The following is a 24,454-nucleotide window of genomic DNA, read 5'->3' on the forward strand; positions in this document are numbered from 1 at the left end:
GTGATTTTTAAAGTAAGTTTTTCTGATAATTTACTGTGAAATTTTAATTACGTTTTGTTAAAACAATGTAAATTGTTAAATGAAAACCGTATGAATCATCCATATTTTGAATAATCAATCGTTAAGAGCGATTCTATTGAAAAGGGTTGATATACTATGATATCGATTTTTTTATAATTCTGAAAACCGAAGATGGATGAGCAATTTTGGCATAAAAAAATTCAATAAGATCAGTAAAAAGCTTTACTTATTACAAACGAATAATTAAATTATTAATTTACTGAAACTTAAAAACGCAACAATTTTTATACGAATTTTTTCAACCAGTAGATCGCGGTTCTAGGGGTCTTGAACTCATTTTATAGATAATTTCGTAATATTTTAGTGTAATTAAAAAGTTTTAACAATTTATAATGATTTTAAAAACACTATAATAAGGTATTTAAATCACCGTTTTGATTATTTATCCCAACTTAAACAATTTAACTAATTGAAAAGTGATGCTTCACTGCATAGCACAATGACATAAGGAGAAGTTTGCTTTACATCACGCGTTAGAATTCACACGCAAAAAGCAATTTTATGATTTCTAATACATAAAATTAATTGAGATTAATAAATAAAAGTTAAAAATGTATATTACATATACATATAATTATAATTAGTAATACGAAAAGTAGGTTAATGTCAATTAGAATGAGAAGACAAAACCAGCTCATCCCAACGTGCAATTCTTCATGTCGTCCTCATTTCTTTGAAGCACCCTTTTTTTTATAAATGATAAATGTTCGATTTAATCTAAGGTATACTCTTGAGAATATACTTCTGGAGATACCACTTAACAATAATTATATTCCATAGTAGCTCTAGAAAATCTAATTTTTCCATTTAGTAATTTCCCCGTTGGTTTCAAGCCAAATAAAAAAACAGTTCGTCTTCTATTCTAAATACATTTATAGATAAGATAAATTAGGTTAAATTATTACGAATATAGAAATGCCTACATTATTTTATTGTATATAATATAATTTTTTTAATTAATTTTTTTAATAGAATCGAGAAAAATCTAAAAACTTTCTCAGATCTCTTAAATATATTTTAATATATTCATTTTTTAAAGAAAACTTTTGAATATTCAGAGGTTTTGACATTTTAAAGTTTATTTTTAGAGATCCTGTAAACTCTCTTCTATGTTATGAATATGCTATAAAATTTAGAACAGTCTTCAATATATATAAAAACTTTTTTTAAAATTTTGAATCCTTCACGTCTTATTGGAAAGTATATTTTAAAAGTTTAAGACTTATTGTATATTTAAATGTATTCTAGAACCCCCCAACACTTTTTGGGACCATTTTAGAAAATCTGAATCCTTTCAATATTTGTTTTGGGCATAATTTTAGTAATCTGCAATCTCCTAACATTTATTTTGAGAACGTTTTAGAGCTGGAAACATCTCCAAAGATTTTTTGTAATATATTTTATAGAATCCAGATCGTCCCAACACTCCTGGAACAATCCTGAAGATTTTTGAAGCATATTTTATAGAATGTGGAATCTTCCGGCAAACTTTAATATAATAGAAAGTTAATTCTAAAACTAGATTCATCACATTTTTAATACACTTTTCAACTATTAAAATCGATTTTATATCCCTAACTTAACATATGAGGTGATTGCCCTTTGCATAATATCATAACTAACATCTGGTCGATATTTTAATTCTTTGGACATTTCCTAGTATCTATCATATATAGTTAACACGCTTCCTGCAAATTCTAGAATAAAAATTGATTAAAAGAATGCGGAAATCTCTTTCAATATAGGAATAATAATAATAATAAATCTGAATTTATAAAGAAAAAATGAATCACATATTTATTTTGATAAATACATATAATATATATATATATCTTCGATAAAGTTAAAAAATAATATAGTTAAAAATAAAAAATCAAATATTTACCCATTAAAACTTCCCAAAATAAATTCTATATATAGTTTTTAAATAATTTTTGATAATAACCGTATCAATAATTTTTAAATAACTACATTGATATTCACAAAAACACCATTAATATCTTACTATATACATCACAACACAAACATTCTATTGGATACTTTAACTATATATGCCGTATATATAATACATACATATACAGTATGCGTATGCAAATATAGTATACAGTATTTTTTGTATACATACATGCGTTTTTTATAATAATCCAACCGCTTTATTTTCAAAGTATGAAAGATCTTATTGCTCAAATTTTTGTTTTTGTGCGATTTCTTGAATAAAGGAAGACGAAATCTATAAAAAGAGATTATTACGTAATTCTTGTCAATGTTTCTCTAATTTTGGATAAACTTCATCTCCGTCTATAGCGATATACGCTGCTGAAAATCCTTTATTGTTAATGGTATCGTCGGATCTGAACCGTACTAAAAGCGAATCCGAGGAGGAAAGGATTTCAGGAGGAACCTGCGAAAAAGCGAAAACTTCATAAATTTCTCGTAAAATATCGATTATATCTCCGAAGAGCAACAAGTATTTCACGAGAAAACTATTATATCTCCAGAAGCAACAAGTACTTCTCACCTTGTTACCGCAGAAGCGACCGAGATGAGGACTAGAATCGTCGTAACCATTGAAGATATCAACGTAATCGTAACTGCAGTCCTGTTCGTGTTCTAGTTCAAACGTTAAAAATCTTAACTGGATGCGTTGATTGTCTTTTGCACTGATTATCCAATCGCAATCCTCTTTATTTTCATAATTTTGATCACCATATTTGGCATGCGAATACAAATGTTCTAATGTGGAATGTGGTATTAATCGTCCGCCACATGCTAAAAAATAATTATAGTATTAAAAAACATAAAATTAAATTGTATTTTATTTAACAGATATAAAAATAAAACATTTATAGTATTTTTATAAAACCAAATTAATATATTAATAGCAGGATTACTGTTTTAAATAAAGAATTATTTGAAAAACTCTATTATTATTTTTAGCTTTTATTACTTAGAATTTCTAGTAATTGCCATTCTAACTCTTTGCAAATGGTTTAAATTTATATAAATTACTTCATTTTATTTTTTTGAAACTGGGATTTTATGTTGTTCCAATTAAATCATACCTTGAAATGCTATAAAATGCACGCTAAGGCTACTTAAGTCAATCGTGCTTGTTTTAATTTCAATAAAAATATATTTTATTTTTATTGTTATAAATAAAAGTATAAATATAACCAGCTCTAATTATTATAATTGAAAATATTACAATTTCAATTCCCGACAATTGTATATAGGGAGGGCGCTTGAGAGGGGCCAGATTAAGGTCAGCCACAAATTGTTGGGATTTGGAATTGAAAAAGTAATTCTAAATATAAATAATTGCATTTAGAAGTACAATATCTGAATTTTTCTAATGTAGAGTCGTAATAATTTGTAATAATTATATACAATCAGGTACAGTACATATAGACAAGGGAAATGCCAGAAGGACCATTTAGCTCAGGCAATGGCATATAGAGATCCTACCAGTCTGAAACATTATATTGTTTTCTATTAAATTATTATTAAATTTTTCTCGTTGTAAATGATGAAAAATATATGAATAAACAAATATCTTTTATTAAAAAAATGGTTAAAAAATAATATAAGTCTCAATTTTGAGGGTCCCTTTATATCAGGTGCAATCAGAGCTATTTAGTCAAATCTCACTATCTGAAACCGACTGTATATTTCAATTATATATCATTATAATAAAAATAATTATAAGTATTATCAGTTTTAAATTCCAAAAAATTGTAAATTTTATAATTTTAAATACTGTAAACTATAAATATCACAAGTTTAAATTAGTCTAATGGTAATATCATACATTATTTACTACTTTACTATCATATATTTAAAGAATTAAATTAGATTCATGTAATCCCTCATTAATGAGCCATTTTAAAAATTAATATTTGTATTTATTAAAATTCATAAATAATTCGTCCATTCATTAATTAATTATATACTTGCTTTAAATAGAATTCGACATGAATTCAATAAAAGTTAAATCAATTTCTAAAGCTGATGAATCTTCAGGATCCAAGAATTTATAATTAAATTATTATATAATGAATCTATTGATAATAATTGATAATTAAGTGGTAGATTATTTCATCCATTATAAATTAAGCTTTATTTTATTGTAAAATGAAATTATAATCACAATATGTAACTTTACGTAATGTAAAAATCTCGCAAGATGAAAATTTATGCAATAATTTACAATAAAATTACTTTGTGTTTATAAAGTATAAAGAGAGCTATTGAAACATTTTAAATCAAATTATAACGTTTAAATTCAATAAAAACTAAACATTTCTTAAAGGATTTAAATACGAAACGTGCAGAAAACTATATACAAATGAATACCTGTAGAATGTCTAGCTTTGAATCCCTTCCTTTGAACAGATGAATCTGATTTAAATACTAAGTACATTCTGTTTCCAGAAGCAATTAAAGGATGTGGTACTTTACTGCCGCAAAATCTTCCCAAAATGTGATTATCACTTGTATCACCATCGTATACAGCTATGTGATCATAAGCACATTCCTGGTGTGGCTCCAGTTCGAATTCATTAAATACCTTAAAATATAAATTAGAAATTCTGTTTCTAGCGACAACAACAACAAAATACGTTATAAAGTAATAAAATTTATGAAAGAAATAAATGAAAAATATCAAAAATTCCCAAAAGATCATTAAGAAAAAAAAAAAAAAATAGTATTGAACTCGACCCCTAAAAACATAAGCAATAAATTAATGAGACGTATTTAAAATTTTTAAACTAACTTTTTAAAGAATTTCTTAAATGTTATAATTAAAAATGCTTACTAATTTGATTCTATGTCCGGGTGTCGTTGTAAAAAGCCAAGCGCAATCTTTCTTACTTGGATAGAAATCTGGAAAATTTGGGCTAACTATATCTCCCACGGGAGAAGATATATGATGGATGCAGCTCCCTAAGAGAATATTACTTCAATTATTATTCATGTAAAACATAACATATATCATGCCATAAATTTAGGGAAGGGGGAAAATTGCTAACAGAGGTTAAAGTACTGTATTGAAAGACAGTTTTGAATGTAAATTATTGTATAGGTTCATTTCCTGTTTATTTTGAATCTAAAATATTCAGTTTTTTATAATAAATGTAGATTTACTGATGTGTTTTGATATTTGTCCTATATACGCTATATATACGTAAGTCTAGAAGCCGGCTCAAAAGTCATTTAATTAATGTTTTGTTCCCTTCGCCCTGTGGGAACTAAGAGGGCTTTCTTCATGCCCGTTATGCGTTTGTCCAGAAAGGGATTCATAACCAGGAACGATGCCATGAAAAATTTTTAGTGGTTCTCGTCCAACTTAGATCATGGAACATGAGTTATCAGCGTGATAGACTTTGCCTTAACCTTCTCGGCCGTCCAGTCATTAAAACGTAAAACTCGGTTAGCCATTGTAAAGACTAAATTGCTGTCTTATCGAGGTATTTTATTATGTACAAAATTCTTGCGAAGATTGCTCAAAATGAGAAATTCGTCTTGTTCAATAAAAAAAATTATACCGACACACTTTTGCCGAATTTCTTGAAAATATAAAATTAAGTGACTTTTGGGCCATCCTGTATGTATTTTAAAATGATTCTTTTACATTTTAATTGTTTTTAATTTATGGAATTATAAATTTCGATAGATAAATAAATTCAGAATTTGAATACTGTAATTTCAAACCGTCAAACTGCTCGACGCATCCGCCATCTGACGAATAAAGTATCAATTATATATTTTTACAAAAACTTTATTTACAAATTTAAATAAAAAAGAATGTAAACAGTTTAAAACTTATATCAAAAATTCTTAATTAATAATAATAATAATATTTTTCTCTTATTATAGTAGAACATTTAAATTATAATTTAATACCTTCTTTACACTGATGTTTATTTTCGTGCAAAACGTATCCGTTATGACACGCGCAGTAATAACTACCGATGGTATTTTTGCAAATATGTTGGCAACCACCATTATCGTTAGCACATTCGTCCTTATCTGTTAAAAATTAGTTAATAATGTTAAGTTACTTAAATAATCAATTTAATTATATCCATAAATCTAGAATATGCTTCATAAAGGTTATATAGCGACTTTCACGTATTGAAACTGTTCCGTCGATAGCTCAGCTGGTAGAGCGGTGGACTGTAGATGTAAATTGTAGTTATCCATAGGTCGGTGGTTCAAATCCGCCTCGACGGAGGATTTTTTTTCACCCTTTTTTATTATTTTTAAACAATATTTTTAATTATTAATTTTGGTTACATATATTCAACTGTAAAAACTTTATTCTTTAAAAAATATATTTGTAAGATTCAATAACGACTAAATAAAAGTCGCCATCTGGTATAAAAAATGTTAACTAAATTATCAACACTTTTTTTTCTTTAAAAATACTCTACATAATTTTTTTAATTATACGGATGAAATAATAATTAATTAGTTTGTTCTTTATAAGATATTAATTTAGTAAAACTTCGATTGTGTGTTTTTTTTATTCAATACATTTCAAAAGTTTAAATATATCAAAAATGCTGCCATCTGTCGAGTAAATTTAACACTAAACTCCAAAGATTATTTTCACGGCTAGATTTTCGTACGTCATAATGGTTTTATAAAAATAACGCATAAAAGTAGATTACCTGTAAAAAATACGGCAGCGAAACCACTTTTTTGAACCGAATTATCAGAGTTAAATTCGACTCTCAAGCTATTACCGTCCGAAGTAATGACAGGTGGTAGATGGGCACCGCAGAACACCCCGTGTTTCCTCACTTCGATGTCACCAAGTTTGCTTCTTACGTCCACGCTATCGTATTCGCAGTCGTGCTAGAGGCCATCATAAAAAAAATTAAAAAAAAAGTCTTAACAGTAAATTTAAAACATGGCGATTAAGGATTCAAAAGTACATTATTTCCTTCCAGATCAAAATGGGTGAAATTCATGGTTATTCTGTATTGAGGCGGTGCTATTATCTCCCAGACACAATTCTTATTCGGTGGGTACAGTTCTGGGAAGGAAGGGCTGATTATAGTACCATTAACGGCAGCGATGACCCCTCCACATGCATCTAAAAGAAAAGAAAATTGCCATCAATTTTTGTGTTCGAAAAATTCGGTTACGTCATGATCTTTTAAAAATACCTTCGCAAGTCTTTCCGTCGGAGTGTAACTCGAAACCGATGTCGCAGTTACACCTGTAACCTCCCACTGTGTTAACGCACTGTTGTTCGCATCCGTGATCGGTTCCTTTGCATTCGTCATACTCTATAAAAAGTGCCACGAAGGGTAGGGTAAATTAATGAAATTTTTAAATAATTATCGAGCTGAAAACAGTAAACAGTGTAATATTCTGTTAAGCAGTAAAACTTAATAATAAACAAACAATACTCGTATACAAAATGTAATTAGGAAACAATACTTATTGAAGAAAAACTAATAGTATTGCCTACCCTAATAAAAAAACTAAAGAAAGCACGTTCCCACTGTATTAAAATCAGTAGAAAGTACTTGCTTATCCTACTAAAAACAGTAGAAAATATAGCTTATTAATATAAAAATTAGTATATTTACCCCTATCGAAAGATTGAAGTGTAAATAATGCCTAGAAACTAATACATCCAAATTATGACTTGCCAATATCAAAAACAGAAGACAGTAATCCATCCCCATAAAAAGAAACCAAGTATAATCTATCTTTATTTTCATAAAGAACCTATCTTATCACCTTATCAATGTTAGTATATTCTAAACCAGTACGTTTGATATTTATTCAAATAGTTAACAGTATAACTTAGTTTAGCCTGTTTTATAATACAATTAAATTGTAAAAGTAAACATCGCTTAGCTTCATAAAAGAAGTCAAATCTATCAGAAATTAGAAAACAGTATAATCTATCAAAAACAGCAAGTAGTATAACAAAAAGTAGCAGAAGTCACAGGGCTATTTTATCGAAAAAACGGTATACTAAAAGAAACCTACAAAAATTTTCCTAATTTTCTGAAATTTCTGTAAAAAAATTTACAGAATTTTTTACGATCGACATTGCACTTTAATGCATTTTTCGTGTCTTTTTTAAAGTCGTTTCGTAAACCATGCGCAAAACCGCATTGGTTTCGGGATGTTTCGTGTTTTGACGTTAATTTTCAACCCTTCCGAACAGATTAAGTTTGTGAATGACGCAACTGATTATATGTTGCCCAGTTAATTGTCAACAACTGTTGCCACTAACAAATTATTAAGCCGTATCCTTTTTTTCACCTTGTTAATCTATTTAAATTAACTGCATTTAAATTTTTCTGTCAAGGTCGACTTTATTTAACATCGCTACTGTTAAATCCTGCTTGTTTTTCCGATGCACCGCCATGTTTCACGCTTGTAATTGATGACGTTTCGGATCATTCCTAACTGATGACGCTCGATATATCATCAGTTACGTTTTTAAATACAAATTCTACATAAGAAAACGTACATTTTTGATCCCATTCTTATTGTAACACTGATTTTTTCGAACTTATTTCTATCATAATCCTAAATTTTCTGATTACAGTTACCGTAAGCCTCGTTTTTCGAATGCTATCGCTACTAGAACCTCGAGTTACTTAAAACGTGCCCATTATCATTCCATTGCACATCATGCAGATTAATTAACTAATAAATAAAATAAAAAATTTAGTTACCTTTTACAAAAACAGCAGAAAATCCCGGTTTCTGCACCGAAGTGTCGGATACAAATTTCACATACAATTTGTTAGAAGTGGAACGAATTTCATCCGGTGTTTTATGCCCACAAAATTTCCCTAATAAGGAACTACTCGAATCGTGTCCATCTCTAATTTCTAAATAATCATAAACACAATTGTCGTGATTCTCGATCTACAAGGGAAAAAAATTGCATACAATTAACTATTAAATGAAATTCAAAGTAGAATGCAAAATATGCAAATTAATTCACCTGAAACGATTGAAAACGAAGAGAAACTTGATAATTAGGAGGGACAGTAATCTTCCAAATACATTCTTTACCAGGATGATAATCTTCAGGGTAATTCGGACTTTGCAAAACACCTTCTTCACGTACCACTTCACCACCGCATAACGCTTTCATTCAAAGAAATATATATATATAGGCTATATTTTCATTTTTAAAAATTCATATAATGATTTATTATTGTAACATATCATACCTTCAAATTTCGCTTTGAATCCTTTATGATTCAATTGATTTGTAGTTACTTTGTAGGTGATAATCATTCTATGTCCGGAAGTGATAATTTTTTCTGGCACTTTACCGCTTCCACAGAAACGACCTGAAACAAAATATAGTAAGAAAGATATGCAAATTTTTTAAGGAAGAAAAAAATAGTAAAATAACAATAATAATAAAATTTAAATCGATCCGGTAATAAAAATGATTTAAAACGATCGATCCAGTAGTGTAAGAAGTTATGGCCATTGAAAAAAAACACCATAGACTAACCCATAACAAGATAAGTTCTTTATTTGCAACGAGCATTTTTAGAAGTTATCTCGAAAAAAGTGGATTTTTTCCCCTTTTTTGTAATAGTTATAGCAACAATTAATTTGTTAATAACCCGCACTTAGATATAAAAATGGGCTATTAAAATATATTATACAAGAGCGAATATTAATATAATAATTCTTTTTTTTTGTAAATTTAAAGGGGGAAATCGATAACTTTCCTTTAAAAAATTCTTTTGACGTTTATAGGATTTTTTGATGTAGATTTAAAACAATTGCCTCGTAATTTTCAATATAAAAATATAATTTAAGAGGTTGTAGAATGTTGCGTGAATTTTTATAGAAATGGGTCGTTTTTTTTTACTTTTTTATTAATTGATGGTCTCTCTTAAAGGTTGAAAACGCTTTCTTCAAAAAAATTCCAAAAAAATTTTTTTCTATTTTTTAGATTTTAGATTAATTAAGCAAAACGAGCCTAAAAATTAATATAATTTAAATATTTTATGCATTTTAATGCTATATTAAATTTGTTTTACATTTTTTTAAACTAAAAAATAATTAATAAAATAGTGTCACATATCAAAGTTTAAAAAAAGTTCCTGCGTTTTTAAATTAATTTATCAAATAATATTAATTCTAAAAATTTTTTGGTGTTGTTTGATTAAAACGTAATTCTCTTGATTTTTAGTTTTTATATAAAATAATGTTGCAAGTTTAAAAGAAAATTAATAAAAAAGTTAATAAAGTGTCCCCCTTGTAAAAAATTATAAAAAGATTTAATTTTTATGATTAAATCTACATAAATAATTATTGAAAAAAATATATATATCCAAAAACTTAAGCACATTCGAGCTTTTGAAATAAAAAGTTTATTAATTAAATCTTATTTTTTAAAAGTTTATTACCATATTTTAACAATAAAACAGTATCAAAATAAGAATACAATTTTTAAAATTTCCAATAAATTTATTAAAAAAGAAGTGCTAAAAACTTGCTTGATTCAACGTATGATTAAAATTCTATAAAATTAAAAAGAGGTGTAATTAATTTACTTGACTATGTTTTAAATTAGATTTTAAAGTAAATTTTTTTGTTCTTTTTCGAGCCAACGTCCTGTAAAGAGGACGTCGGCTTTTATCTAAAGTAAAAGTAAATTGCGATGAGTGTTAACGGTATGAACTTGTGACAAAATTTTTCGAGTTGGCACGCAATTGTTTGGTAGATGTTATTTCACCTTGCTTTGGCACGCATCTCTAAAAAAGTTCATTACTCCTCTACGCAATTCTATACCACATTATACGTAGTACGATATATCAAAGTACTTCACTAGCATCAATCCAGTATATATGCTAATATCTATGATATGCCAGTATCTTTTCTTAAATATACTAAACTATACCATCTGGTGAACATTAAAGCAACCTTTATGAATGTCTAATTATCTTGTATGCGGTATCCCTGACATATTTACTAGCATTCTTATGTTGTTATTCTTCTTAAATATATTAACTTACGCTGCGAATCTCTCACGAATAGTACCCCTGGTAAAAGTATAAGCATCTCTCTTGTATATAATAACAACATGAACGTGATACTTCACGAGAGTTCAAATATTCCTGATGCATATAGCAGCCTGATAAATTCAGTGGCATCTGTGAATACAGTAGCAGTTTTCAGAAAAATAGAGACATCTGTCGTGGATATAATAACTTCTCTTGTATATAATACCAGCATAATAAATACTTTAAAATCCCTCAGAAACATAGTAGCATAATTTATGAATATACTGCCATCGTTCACGAATACAGCAGCACAATTCAAAAGATCTCAATATATTCATGAAATATCACACTATCTCACAATTATACGAGCATCTTTTATAAATATACGTGCTTATTCCGTGCATAAAATAAAATTCTAAAATAATATACTATCATAAATATTTCAACAAGAATAGGGCCTATAGGCCTACTTAAGAGTGTATTAGAGCCGCTGTTTTTGTTAAAAAAGAATATTCAAAAATCGCTGAAGGGGCTTTTCTAAATGGAAGAATTTGGACAGTTTGAGTGATAAATCGTAGTTTTTTCCCTATCAAAACCCTACTTATCGACGATCATCGGTTTAATAACCATTAAAATACTGAGAATTTTGTGAGAAGAATAGTCCTCACCTTCGACCTCACTTCGACTACTTAACTTTGACCTCCGATTGTTAATGAAAATAATAGGTTCCCCGAAATTACTGGGGGTAAGATGTCATTATCATCATCTCCCCTTTGTTAATAACACTACGCCCACTATACAAGTATATCCTATAGGGTTTAACCATCAGCAAGAGCATTTTATAACATTCGAAACTGTAGGAGTGCAAAAAAGTGAAAAAATATAGGTTCTGACTTTTGTAATGATAGTTGTTTCCACCATAATATATATATATATATATTAGTTATAACAGAAAATTCATTTAAAAGTTTATTTTTATAAAATATATCGCTATATTTTTAAATATATAAATATAATTAAATATAAAATAAGATGACTTTTACAGTAACCCTGACAAACTAAACTCTTGCATAAAATTTATTTTAGATTAACACATGCTGATTTGAAACAAACCATTAGCCTTGACCTAAATTCAGTTAAAGTTAAGAAAAATTAGATGAAAGTGTCATAAACAGTGATTTTCTGATAAAAGCATCATTCATTCTTCTGTTTTAATCGTTTATTAATCGATTAGAAAACTTCTGATGACTCTCAGATAATGCAAAATTGATCCGAAATTCGACCCAAACCGCACCTAATTAATCCACAAATTAAGATAGGAACATACCTAAAATTTGTGATTTTTGCATGTAGCCATCTTTAATTTCTAAATAATCCGTTTCGCAGTCATCAGAATCATGTATATCTAATTCTGTGATATCTACAGCAATTCTTTCACCGTGAGTACCAGAAATCCTCCACTCGCACAGCTGTTCTTCAGAGAATTGGTGAAATGGATAATCGGATGAAGAAATGGTACCACTAGGTTCTTGTATCGTTCGACCGCAAACTATAAAAACACATTAATTTTTAATTGAAATTTATCACTAGAAGTATAAATGTATTTAAGTTACAGACCTGGACAGTTGTAAAGTTTATTGGTTTGTGCGATGTCACCTTTGCTAAGTCGAACTCTTTGCCCAATTTCTGGTAATTTGCTTATTGTAGGATCACCTTGTGGTAAGATTGTATCTAAATAAGTACTTTTCGAGAACGTGTTACGTGCATAATGCATGATACTATCGTAATCGTATGGTAAATCTAGCGAATTCACATCATCTCCTGTTAGTTTGTCGAAGTTATATGTCTGTCCTGTTTGAGAAATGAATACCTTTTAGTACACTACTAATGATTTTTTTGTTCGAATTTAAAGGATAATATACCTTTCATAATGTTTTCTGTGACGATTTTGACGTGATCGTCTCTGTCTGGTCTCGTGTGTTCGTGCCAGAAACCGACAACGTGACCAAGTTCATGTACCACAATACCAAATTTGTCGCAATTTTTTCCTATTGAGATAGCTTGAGCACCATCGCCTCTTTTTCCAACGTAAGAACAGCATCTAAAAGCCATAAAAATACATTATTTTAGATGTTTATAACAATATTACCTTTACCTTTTAAAATTATAATTAATGAATTACCCGCAAGGCCTTTCTGTAAATACGATGAAATTTGTGTGTTCAGATGTTCTTTCTATGAACTTTACACACGTGTAATTCTCCCAATGTCTCATTGCTTGTCTAAATAATGCACGATGTTCACCTGTAAATGTTATTTCACGAAAATTAATTTTATTTATAAGTGATCTTCAGTCCCACTAAAGTCCCAATTAATACAATCCCATAGACTTTTAAAGAAAGATATTATGACTTAAACTGATGAGAATATTCTCAGTTTTAGTTAGGAACCAAACCCATGTCTTTACAAACTGCATATTAGTCGAGACGGAAACGAACCCACGTCTTACAAAGGCTTAGGTTCGGTTTTCAACTGTGTTTATTTCTTTGGTTAAATATTTAGAGAATTTATGCAAATTACATTTAAGAAATAAAATTTAAGCTATAAATTTTCGTAGACATGACAAAATTTTTAAGATATTCTTTCAATTTACCACTGAAATTCGCATCGATTTCGTAAGGTATAATAGCATTATCCCACAATCTTTCAGCTTTAGCTGTTGCTGCACGGGGTTTTCTTCTCTTACCATGTAAATGTTTATGCCTAGAATGAAGAAATAATAAAATTTAGCATAATCAAACATTATATTAACAGAAACACAACAAATTTCATCGCTTACCTTCGTCGTAATTTCCTTTTTCTTCCACGTTTTGTTTTTCTCTTAACGTTTTTCTCTATCATCTTAGCTTCTTGTACATCGGATGATGATGATGATGATGATGATAAAGAGGATGATGTAATATGATTTTTTCGTAATGGTAATGCTAAGTAATCGCTTCGTGTCAATGCGATATCTCCATAAAATTTCTCTATGTAACATAATAAACAATAATAACAATAAAAAAAGGGGAATGAGAATAAACTTTTTTTTTCAAAAAATCCATTTATTCACCATTCAAAATTGACTTTAATATTCTAAAATTCATCCACCTCAACTGCCAAGTTGAACAAAATACATATTATTAATGAGACATTTATCGGCTATGCTTACCAAGTAATTATAGGGGAACTGTGCATTTCCGATAGCACTAACCCTCCCCCTTGTATAGGGTGTTAAAGGTAACCGCACAACTCTTATCTCAGCATGGCTTAATTACTACAGTCAGGAGGAAAAAACAGTGAGATACGTACATGAAGGAAGACAGGGAGTGAGAGATGATTTTCTCTTTCAACTAACTGGAATTTTTACCATTTTTCTTAAATATCCATAAACTATTTATAACTAATGAATTATTTCCTATAAAACATAACAGTTTTTCTTTATAAATTTCGTATAAATCGTTACCAAATGTAACCTTCTTCCATATAAAAACATGGTTTAAAGTGAAAGAAGTCTTCTAAGATTAACAGGTTACATAAGACCTGATACGGTTACCATTCTTGGAACGAATACGTATGAGGAACTATATAAGGTGTATTCTTTCTTAATTTAAAAAATAAAAATAACTCATTAAAATCGCTTTAAAATAAAAGATTTAGTTACAAAGATACTAGTAAAACGTTCTGATCATAAAAACAGGATATATATCGTTTTAAGATCGTATCAATCACCATCCAATGACGTAATGACTCTTATCTTCAAACCACAGCAGGATACATAAAACTTAGAATTAAGCGCATCGATAACCAATCAGAATCCTTCTTTCAGAATATTATTTCACCGAGAAGAGTCATAAAAATCAAGAGAGACAAATTATTTTTGTCATAGCTCTCGATTTTTTTCCCTCTCGAAAAAACATTTTTCTCATAGCCACGAAAATTTATATAAAATTTATTATTATTTTTTGTAAATATTAATCAATTTTGCACTTCTGTAGGTGTAAAAAAGCGCATTATTTCATATATAAATGAAAGTAAAAGTGGAAGTAAAATAATTTTTACATCGCTTACACAAAAAAATCTTTATTAAGTTTACATAAATTACTGTCAAAATGATTAATATTTATATAAATATCAATAATTCTTACAATTATTTAAATAATAAGTAATTTTTTTAATATTTATATTTTTTACGCACATAAATACAAAAAAAATTCATTTTATGCATAGATGAGCATGAAAATGACTACTTTTTTTTATATAAATAAGACTAATTTTTAGGCTCGTTTATTCAAAAAAAAAAATCATACATTTTGCATAAATTAGTGTCAAAATGATTAATATTTATATAAATACCAGTAATTTTTGCGCTCGCGTATATAGTAAAAGCATTACTTTACGTAAAAATAACCGAAAAAATATTGTATTTTTTATAAATATCGATAAGTTTTACACTCATTTATACCATAAAATTATTATTTTTCATATATTTAAATAATTTTAATGTTCTTTACTACATTAAATTATTAATTTATGCTTTTAATTACTATTAAAACTATTATTATACAAGATTGCATTAATTTTCTTACGTAATAATAACCTGATTGCATAAAATAATACTTTATAATTGAAGTTTTTCTATCAAAGAATTAATAATATTCAAAAAAAAAAAATGCACTTGAAGCATCATTAAATGGGAAATATCTTATATGCATCATTTAATCATATCCAACTTCTAAAAAGTGCTGTAGTATGCCTGTATCTTAGAATACCTAAAATACCATTAACCTTGACCTATAGAGAGTGATGTTTCCAACCCACATTTTGACACCTTGACTGGATAGCCACTAAAAAAAATGATTTTTTAAATGATTAAAAACAGTCTTTTTTTAAAGAATTAATACTTTATTCATCTTTAAAAAATTTCTTTTTATAAAGTATTTACATCTCTTTACACCTTTGCTCCATATTATCAATGTTCTCCTATAAAGTAACATCTTGAATGTTAAAAAATTTTCTACATTAAAAATATATTTAAAAATTTAACATAAAAAACTTTATCATATCAATTTTCATAGTTGATGTAAGTTAATTATTAGTTTTATGACCTTTTTTGACCTCTAACTACCTAGCAACTTATATATCTCACCTAACTTGCACTCCTGACCTTCATTTATCCTCCCATTTTTTGATGTTTTGTTAAAAACAACTTAAGAACTTAGGGTAAGATAGGATATCTAATATATTTTAAAGAATTCCCAAATAAATTTATAAATTAACAACAAGTAAGAAGTATTTTAAGAATTTAGACTTAAACTATTCCTTTCTAAACAATAGATAACATCCTATTCATAAGAATAATACCTTATAGAATTGTGTGTGATAAAATTTAAAGTGTGGCAAAATAAATTTATAAAAATTTAAGCTAGAAAGCAGATTTTAATTCTAAAAAATTAAAGAAGCAAAGTAGTAGTATTAACATCTATAAGATAAACAATTTAAGTCAAACAATGAGAGTAATGCTATGCTTCAATATTAGATAGGAATGGAAGATTTAGTGGAAAAATTAATAAACATTATAAATTAATTTAATTATATAAAGTTCAAACTGCAGAATTTGTAAATTTTTTAACATTTAAATCTAATTTAAAAAGAATTGAAAAAGTAAAATGTACAAGATAAACAATTCAATTTGAAGAGATAAAGATGATATTACGCATAAATTTTAGATGATAAATATAAGATTTAATATAATATTAATTAATTTATAAGGTATTTCTAATAATTTAAAGCATTACTTTTGTTCATTAATCACACTGAAGAAGTGGACACTTTCAGAAATGCTTCAACAGCAAATTTGACTTGAATCAATATGTTTAAATAATGCTTTTTCAATAGCTTACAGTCCTATTTATTTTTATATATTTTTAAATATATCTTTAACCACACTTTTTAGCGTATAACGCCCATTTTATACACTTAAAAAAATGTCATTTTGCACCCATTTTGCTTCTATCTCTCTTCTTCCTCTCTTGCTTCAAGTTTTTTCCTCCAAAAAATCCTTTTCAATTTATATCTATTTTTATACATGTTAAAAATTCAAATCAATAGTCATTTATAAAATTGGAAAAATTAATTTTTTATTTGAAGAAACCATTAATATATATTGAATCTTAAAAAAAACAAGGAAAAGTTAAGAGAATCATTCATAAATTTTTGCTGCTCTATCTCAAAACTTTACGTATGATTTAACAGGGGAAAAAACAGAAAAATATCGATTAAATTTAAAAACTTTTGCATATTTTTAAGTAAAATTATTATAATTTATTAATTTTGTGATATATCATCAAATAAATAAATAAAAAATATAAGTATACAATTTATTAATTAATAAACAAGTTTTATACACATTAATTAAAGGCGCGAATTAATTATTTAATGTAGAATTTTAATAAGAAAAAAATATTTTTTTCCTCACCTGATTTACATGGATCCAAATATAAGTCATCAGAAACTTTACGCGAAAATTTGGTAGTTAAGAGCTCCTGTATTGTAAAAGTTTTTCCACAAAAAACTGATTCTAATAAAGCAAAAGTATAAATAGTGAAGCAGATTGTGAGCTGCATCCCTCCTCTCTGCCTCATCCCACACACACACGCACACACGATCTGCTATATTGTTAGACAGTCAAATGGCACACACACACACACTTGGTATCCCGATAGCGGTAATGTGGTGCCTAAGCGAATACTTTCCAGAATAACTGGTAGTTGAGACCGAAATTCGATCCCGTACTCTACGAATAAATTTATTAAAAAAATTTTTTTATAATATTTACATAATCATTTACATAAGAAAAGTATATATTTTAAGATTTATTTAATAATATCTATGCATTAAAAATATATATATATATAGATATAGATAACTTTTAAGGCTATCTATCTGCAATATAATCTGTAAAATAAATAATATATACTTTCATATTCGATAATAATATTAATTTATATTATTTTATTATATTAACTAACGATATTTAACGTGCACACTGAATAATTTTGCATAATATCCTAATAATAGCATTATTTAACGATGAGCTGTACGTAATTTAACAATTCTGTAGTTAGTTACTCGTAATTGGTGTAACTATTACTTTTGGTCAATGCAAAGTAACATAGTAACCAATAAATGTTACTCATCTTCGATGTCATTAAATGCAATTAGATACCCCAACCTTGGCAATGAGTGACTCATCTTGTATGTGATTTATCAATTTAGATTATCCCCAAGAACTTTATATTTAAAGGAACGGCGGTTTTCATAAAATTAAATATTTTCTAGTTTAAATAATGAGAGTCGATCAATTAGCCTATAATATATGATCAATGGTTCCGAAAGATTTCGCCTCTTTTTAAACTTTCAATTTAAACTATTTTAAATTTTATTCCGCCAATCAGACGTTTCGGTTTCTTTGACATCATCGCGACCGTTTTTTCAAATTTTAAAATAATAAATCGTTTACAGAATTATGTATTAAATGTCGTTATTTATGAAATATGATAAAGACGATGATGATAATTTTTACTTTTATGTTTATCAAGATCGAATTCTTAATACATCTGGTGATAGATACATAATATTAAGATGATTTCCAAGAACAGGTGATAGATTTTTATATAAGGGTATTCAGGTCAGGGTTAATAAAAATTTACAACTTAAAAATTTCTTGCTTTAAATTCTTCAAGTAAAATATAAAAACATAAAATTTTTGCAAATATATTTAAATAAAATTAATATATTCTACACATTAACCGAAGCTTCTCTATTGCTTTCCCATTGACTAAAATTGACACTTAAATTAAGCATATTTAATTTTATTCTAAGTAAAACTTTATATTTATTACTATAGTAAAAATTAAGAAATTATTATTATTGTTATTTATTTAAAAAATAATTTTTTTTGTACCTTTCTTTGCAACTTTTCTCTCTCTAGTTTCTATATTGCTTTTAGTCAGCTGTCAAATTCAAGCATCTCTACTCACTCATCTGTTCTCGGTATCACGCATGCCTATTTAATCACGTGATTTTGGAATGTATTCCTCGGGCTGACAAAACAGGTGGACATGTTTTTGTCTCCTGCCTCCAGAACGATTGAAAAGCATTAATCTAAGAACCTACAACTGTCTTGTCAAAGCACACAAATACAAAAAAAGAAGAAAAAGAAAAAAGGCATTAGAACATTACAGTCGGCGATAATAATATACAGAATAAATTTCGTGATAAGTTAATTCTGTAAATAGAATAAAATAAAAATAAAGAAAAAAATTTTACAGACAGAGAAGAGGATAATCGAAAAGTTTACAAACTTCTCAATCCATTGCTCTATCTTTTCTATTCTGAAAGATCAATTTTCTTTCTTTGACGTCTAAAATTCAAGCTAAATAACAGGTCTTGATAGAATCGAGAGTTATACGTCATATTTTTGTCTTTGCAAAATTTTTCGACTGGGCTACTTCACGCTTACGTCAAAACGTGACGTCACATTCAGACATATCAAACGACGTCTATGGCTTCAATTTCGTTTTAAATCCATTAAAATATTAAAAACAAAAAGTTCTTTATTTCTTTCCAACACATAAAGTGTCTAAATAGATTTAAATCCTTAAAAATATTTTATTTTAATTTTTTATTTTATTATTTAAATTTTGAAAATGATCAATTTAAATTGAATTAAGATTTAAAAGAATTTTTATAATATTTTTGTAAATACCTTTTTTTATTTATTTGTTTTATATAAAACGAAATTTAAAATAAGCATTTAAAAATTTATAATCATTTATTTACGGTTATAAATATTCATTTACTGATATGAAACAAACCAGATATATATAATAAAAATTAATTATACTTAATAATAAATTAATTTTCTCAATAAAAATATAAAAGTTTTTATATTATATTTTATTTAATTATTTTTAACATTATTCACACATTTTCATATTATTATTATTATTTGTATATCTAACAAATATAATTTATTATAATTTAATAAAATTAAATAAATAATTAATGTATAAAGTTTTATATTCAATTATATATTTCGACTGACATTATTGTATGAAATTTTATTGGAATTTAGCTTTAAAAAAATTGATTTTAAGTCAAGTTCTAATCAGCATTCATTCATTATCTTTAGAAGAATTTAGAAAATGTTTTTAGATAATTCAGAAGTATTCAAAACCATTAAGATGGCTATTTTTACTATTTTAACTGTTGATATGTTTTAAGGAACATCAAATAAAATGAAATTTTTTAAGTAAATTAATAATTTATTAATTCAAGTTTTGAAAAAATTTACAGACATTATTAAAATTTCGTTAAAAGTTTTAATTTTTAAAGGCTAATTAAGAAGGAAATTGCCATTTAAATAGCTAAAATATGCATTAAATTACAATTTTTGTGTACGGAAATAAATTAAAATATAAATTTTTTTTTAATTTAAATTTTATAAAAAGCAATTTTAATTAAGAAAATGTATGAATTTCAATAAATTTTCTTTAAATAAGTGGTTTTTAATGTTAATCACATAAAATAGCCATTAAAATAACTAAAATATGTATTAAATTCTGGTTATTGGATAGGAAGTGCATTACATTTTTTTAATTTAGATTTTTAAGAAAATTTAAATTAAAAACGCAAGTATTTCCATTAAAATTGACTAAAGTTTGTACTAAATTCCGATTTTACTGCACAAAAAGGCAAAACTAATTAATTGATTTATTTACATATCAGTTTCACATTGCGCCATCTCTTGCGAAATTTTATCACTAATTTTGAAAATTTTTCAAGAGGAATGGAAAAAAGTATATAAATTATTCAAATTAAGTCAACTAATTTAATAAACAAGAAAAAGGGTAAATGATCGGTTCTGGTTGGCAATGAGTCATCAACAGAAGGAGGGACATTTCGACAAATTAGGATCCAGTTTGTCATGCTGTCGTGTGTGCATGTGTGTGTGGTGTGCTTCATTGATTACTCGGATATAGGACATTTGAATGATTCATGAACACGCTTTGTAATAAATGTATCTATTCCGAAGTATATTTAAGTTTATATTTTAAAAATTACAAGTGATAACTTGTTGAAGTCAAGATTAATATCCTCAATTGACCATTTTATAACCATTAAAGGATAACTGGAAAAGGCAGTATAGTGATATCTGATAGTGTATATATGTCATCAGTTCTAAGACCGTTTGTTGGGATTCACATTGTGAAAACTCGGCTGATAATAATGATTGTAGAAGACAAATGTAGGCATTAATGGTAAGAAAGGAGGAATTGAAGAGGGTCATTTTCTTGGCTTATCAATGGTGAAGTAAGAGGAGAAGTGGACTTTTCTAACATCTGCTTTTTCTCTTTTCTTTTTTCCCCCTCCTAGAGAACCAATAGTTTCAACGATTCCGATAAGGAAAAAGAGAATATGATATTGAAATTTTTGATAAAAATTTGTGTGAGGAGATTTTCTGTGTCATAATTTCATTTCTCCATCGTTTTATTTTGCATATTGTTTGATGTCTGCGATCAAGAAGAAAAGACAAAAGAGAATAATATTGTTATTAATTGCAATTATCCAATTTAATATATAATTTGGTCTATTATTTAATAAATTTATGCTGCTTATTTCGTAATTGAATTTTGAAATTAGGATGTCATTAATAATAACAATAATAATATAAAAAATATTTATTCAAAAGGTCTTTTCGTAGCAATATATTTACTTTTATAATTTTGTTTTCTTTATATTTGTGCATGATTTGATTTTAAATTTCTACTTTTTAATTTTCTTTCAAATTTATTTCTAACTTTTATTTTATTTTATATTTTTAAAATATTATTTTTAAATTTCAAAATCATATCATTATTTTATAAGAAATGTTAAACTATATAAATTCTTTTTCATTAAATTATTTTAGATCTAATTTATTAAACTTTTTATTAAAGTTTAATTGTTTAAAATTCTTGGTTAAAAATAAATAATTTAACAAATTATATTAATATAATTTAATAAAATAATTTTAATTTTTTAAATAATTTTATTAAATCACTTAATAAATAATAATACAAAAAATTTAAATAAAAATAATTTTAGAAATAGTTTTTGTTTTTTTTATAATACTTCTACAGTATATAATAATTAATTCATTCAAAAAATTAAATTTTATAAATTAATAAATAATTACTTTTATGGAAATTCAAATTAGTTTATTTATTTATTGTTTTGTATATCCTTAGCTTAAAATTCTCATCAAACTATAATTTTTTTTTTTTAAATACTCATTATTAACATCATCATACAAGTTATATTATTTTTATAAATTAATTTAATTTTTAAACAGTATTTATGATGATAATGAGGATGATGTTAAATAAAAAAGAGTAAAAAGTATAAAGAGGCTAAGGAAAATAAGAAAATATAGGAAATAATGAGAACAAATTACTTTCTGAAAATATCAATTTAAGAAATTTTCTCTTAATGTTTAAAAAATAACATTAATTTATTAATGCAACAATTATTCTTTTTAACATTACTCACCAGATAATAAAGGGTAATATATATTAAGATGACTAAATATTTCGAAATATCAATGAAACCATTTTTAAATTAATCATCAACTATAACAAATTTAATTCTCTAATTTAATAATTGCCTTTAATTAACATAATTATACACGCAGATTCTTAATTATTCATTAAATCATTATTAGATGTTCTTACGAAAAATTTAAATTATATAAAATAATATTTAGATCAATTATTCTTGTTTTTTTTTAATTTTCAAAATTTAAATAATTTATTATTACTTTTATTATTTTTAAAATTTATTTATTTTTATGCTAAAGCGTGATTTAAACGGGATGGACTACGGATAGCAAGCATCTAGGTAAACAAGTCAATGACAGAGTCCGTTTCATATGAAGCAGATCATCAATAGGTAGCAAGCAACAAACTTGTAAGCAAGCCAATGGCATAGTCCAGTGGTACCGAAACTTTTCGATTAGTGGGGCAAATTGCGCAGGTAGACGGGTCACAAATATTTTGTATATTCCATATATACAAAAAGTAGATCTATTTCTATCATTTGGCCCATGATAGTTTGGACATCATTGACGTAGTCTGCTGCTGTTCTGTTAACACATTTAGCACCCCCTCTCATTAGTTTATATTTGTTAAATTGACTAATTTAAAGAATTTTCGAGAGTTTTTCGACGATCACTTATGTGTCATGCAATCACTTAAACTTTGACGACATGTGATAAACATGCTTCATCGAAGCAATAGATCACTCGAACCATATACTATATACATTATTGTTTACTACAAATTACAGGAAAACCTGAGTTCACCAATTTAACACATCTGGAATAACCAAAACCATCATAATTCATACATTTTTGCAAATTAATTGTAGAGAAATACTTACGTAGAAAAACTAATTCGAAATTCTCCGATAGGTAAAATACATAATGCAGTTCTCATTAAATATCAAATCATTTCACCCAGTTTGGGCCAACTTATTTTAAGAATATTTATAAGCTCTGTAATGAATAGTTTCTCTAGCAATTTTTGAAAATTCTAAGAACTACAGCGCCAGTTTTTCATTTAGCGATGATATTTACAACTAATTTTTATAAATAATTTTCCGCCCTTCTTTTTAAATGCCAACTGTGAAAACATTTCTTTGAACAGTTTCTCATGAACTTACGTTCACGAACATCCCTATTATCTCACATCTATACTGGCATAAATATAATTATTTTTAATAATTATTAGTCATTATAATAAAAAGGAATTTTGCAGATATATAATTTAATAGATTCAAAAATTTCTGAATCATATTACTTGAAATTTTATGCATATAATCATCATGATTTCATTTATATTCTTTAACATAAAAATTAATTAATGGCGATATTCTCTAAAGCGTCTAAATAATTATTTTTAATTGTAATTATTTTGATAGTGATTAGATTACTCACTTAATGACAAATCTCATTAAGATATTAAAATATGATATAACTTTTATTACTTTAAAATTATTTATAGTTTAAGATTTATTTTTGAAAATGATAATGAAGTAAAACTTTTATAATTATCATTTTTTAATTATGTAAAAGTTTATATTTATTTATAATTAAAATACTATAAATATTACCCTTAACATTTTTTTAATTCCAAAATATAGAAAAATAATTTTGTATTTTTTAAAATTTTATTAAAAATTTTTCAGGGAAATAAATAAATAAATAAATAATTTTAT

General features: G+C 26.4%; 1 protein-coding gene and 1 non-coding gene across 2 annotated transcripts; one reads left to right on the plus strand and one right to left on the minus strand.

The window, feature by feature from the left end:
* Window positions 1-1,851: 1,851 nt before the first annotated feature.
* On the minus strand, window positions 1,852-19,329 carry LOC136985675 (protein tolkin-like). The gene is made up of 19 exons (XM_067282998.1): window positions 19,101-19,329; window positions 17,613-17,930; window positions 13,935-14,124; window positions 13,749-13,858; window positions 13,279-13,399; window positions 13,019-13,197; window positions 12,714-12,947; window positions 12,424-12,645; window positions 9,300-9,422; window positions 9,068-9,213; window positions 8,793-8,988; window positions 7,257-7,379; window positions 7,023-7,183; window positions 6,756-6,942; window positions 5,986-6,111; window positions 4,898-5,025; window positions 4,435-4,648; window positions 2,600-2,850; window positions 1,852-2,482 (listed from the first exon to the last, which is right to left on the minus strand). The coding sequence occupies exons 2-19, from the start codon at window positions 17,776-17,778 to the stop codon at window positions 2,342-2,344; spliced, it is 3,018 nt and encodes a 1,005-aa protein (XP_067139099.1). The 5' UTR covers window positions 17,779-17,930; window positions 19,101-19,329; the 3' UTR covers window positions 1,852-2,341.
* TRNAY-GUA (transfer RNA tyrosine (anticodon GUA)) lies at window positions 6,228-6,315 on the plus strand. The gene is given in 2 exon segments: window positions 6,228-6,264; window positions 6,280-6,315. It is a non-coding gene; the product is annotated as a tRNA-Tyr (tRNA).
* Window positions 19,330-24,454: the final 5,125 nt, after the last annotated feature.

Source organism: Centruroides vittatus, unplaced genomic scaffold (assembly GCF_030686945.1).
Source record: "Centruroides vittatus isolate TY-2023 unplaced genomic scaffold, ASM3068694v2 contig_975, whole genome shotgun sequence".
Taxonomy (NCBI): domain Eukaryota; kingdom Metazoa; phylum Arthropoda; class Arachnida; order Scorpiones; family Buthidae; genus Centruroides; species Centruroides vittatus.

Bases quoted from the DNA above. Each gene is read 5' to 3' on its own strand.
- LOC136985675 (XM_067282998.1), bottom strand. From the start codon at position 17,778: ATGAGGCAGAGAGGAGGGATGCAGCTCACAATCTGCTTCACTATTTAT. The intron at 7,380-8,792 runs GTAACTAAATTT...CACTTTTTATAG, and splicing joins TTCTGCTGTTTTTGTAAAAG to AGTATGACGAATGCAAAGGA. The intron at 6,943-7,022 runs GTACTTTTGAAT...GATGGCCTCTAG, and splicing joins TTGATCTGGAAGGAAATAAT to CACGACTGCGAATACGATAG.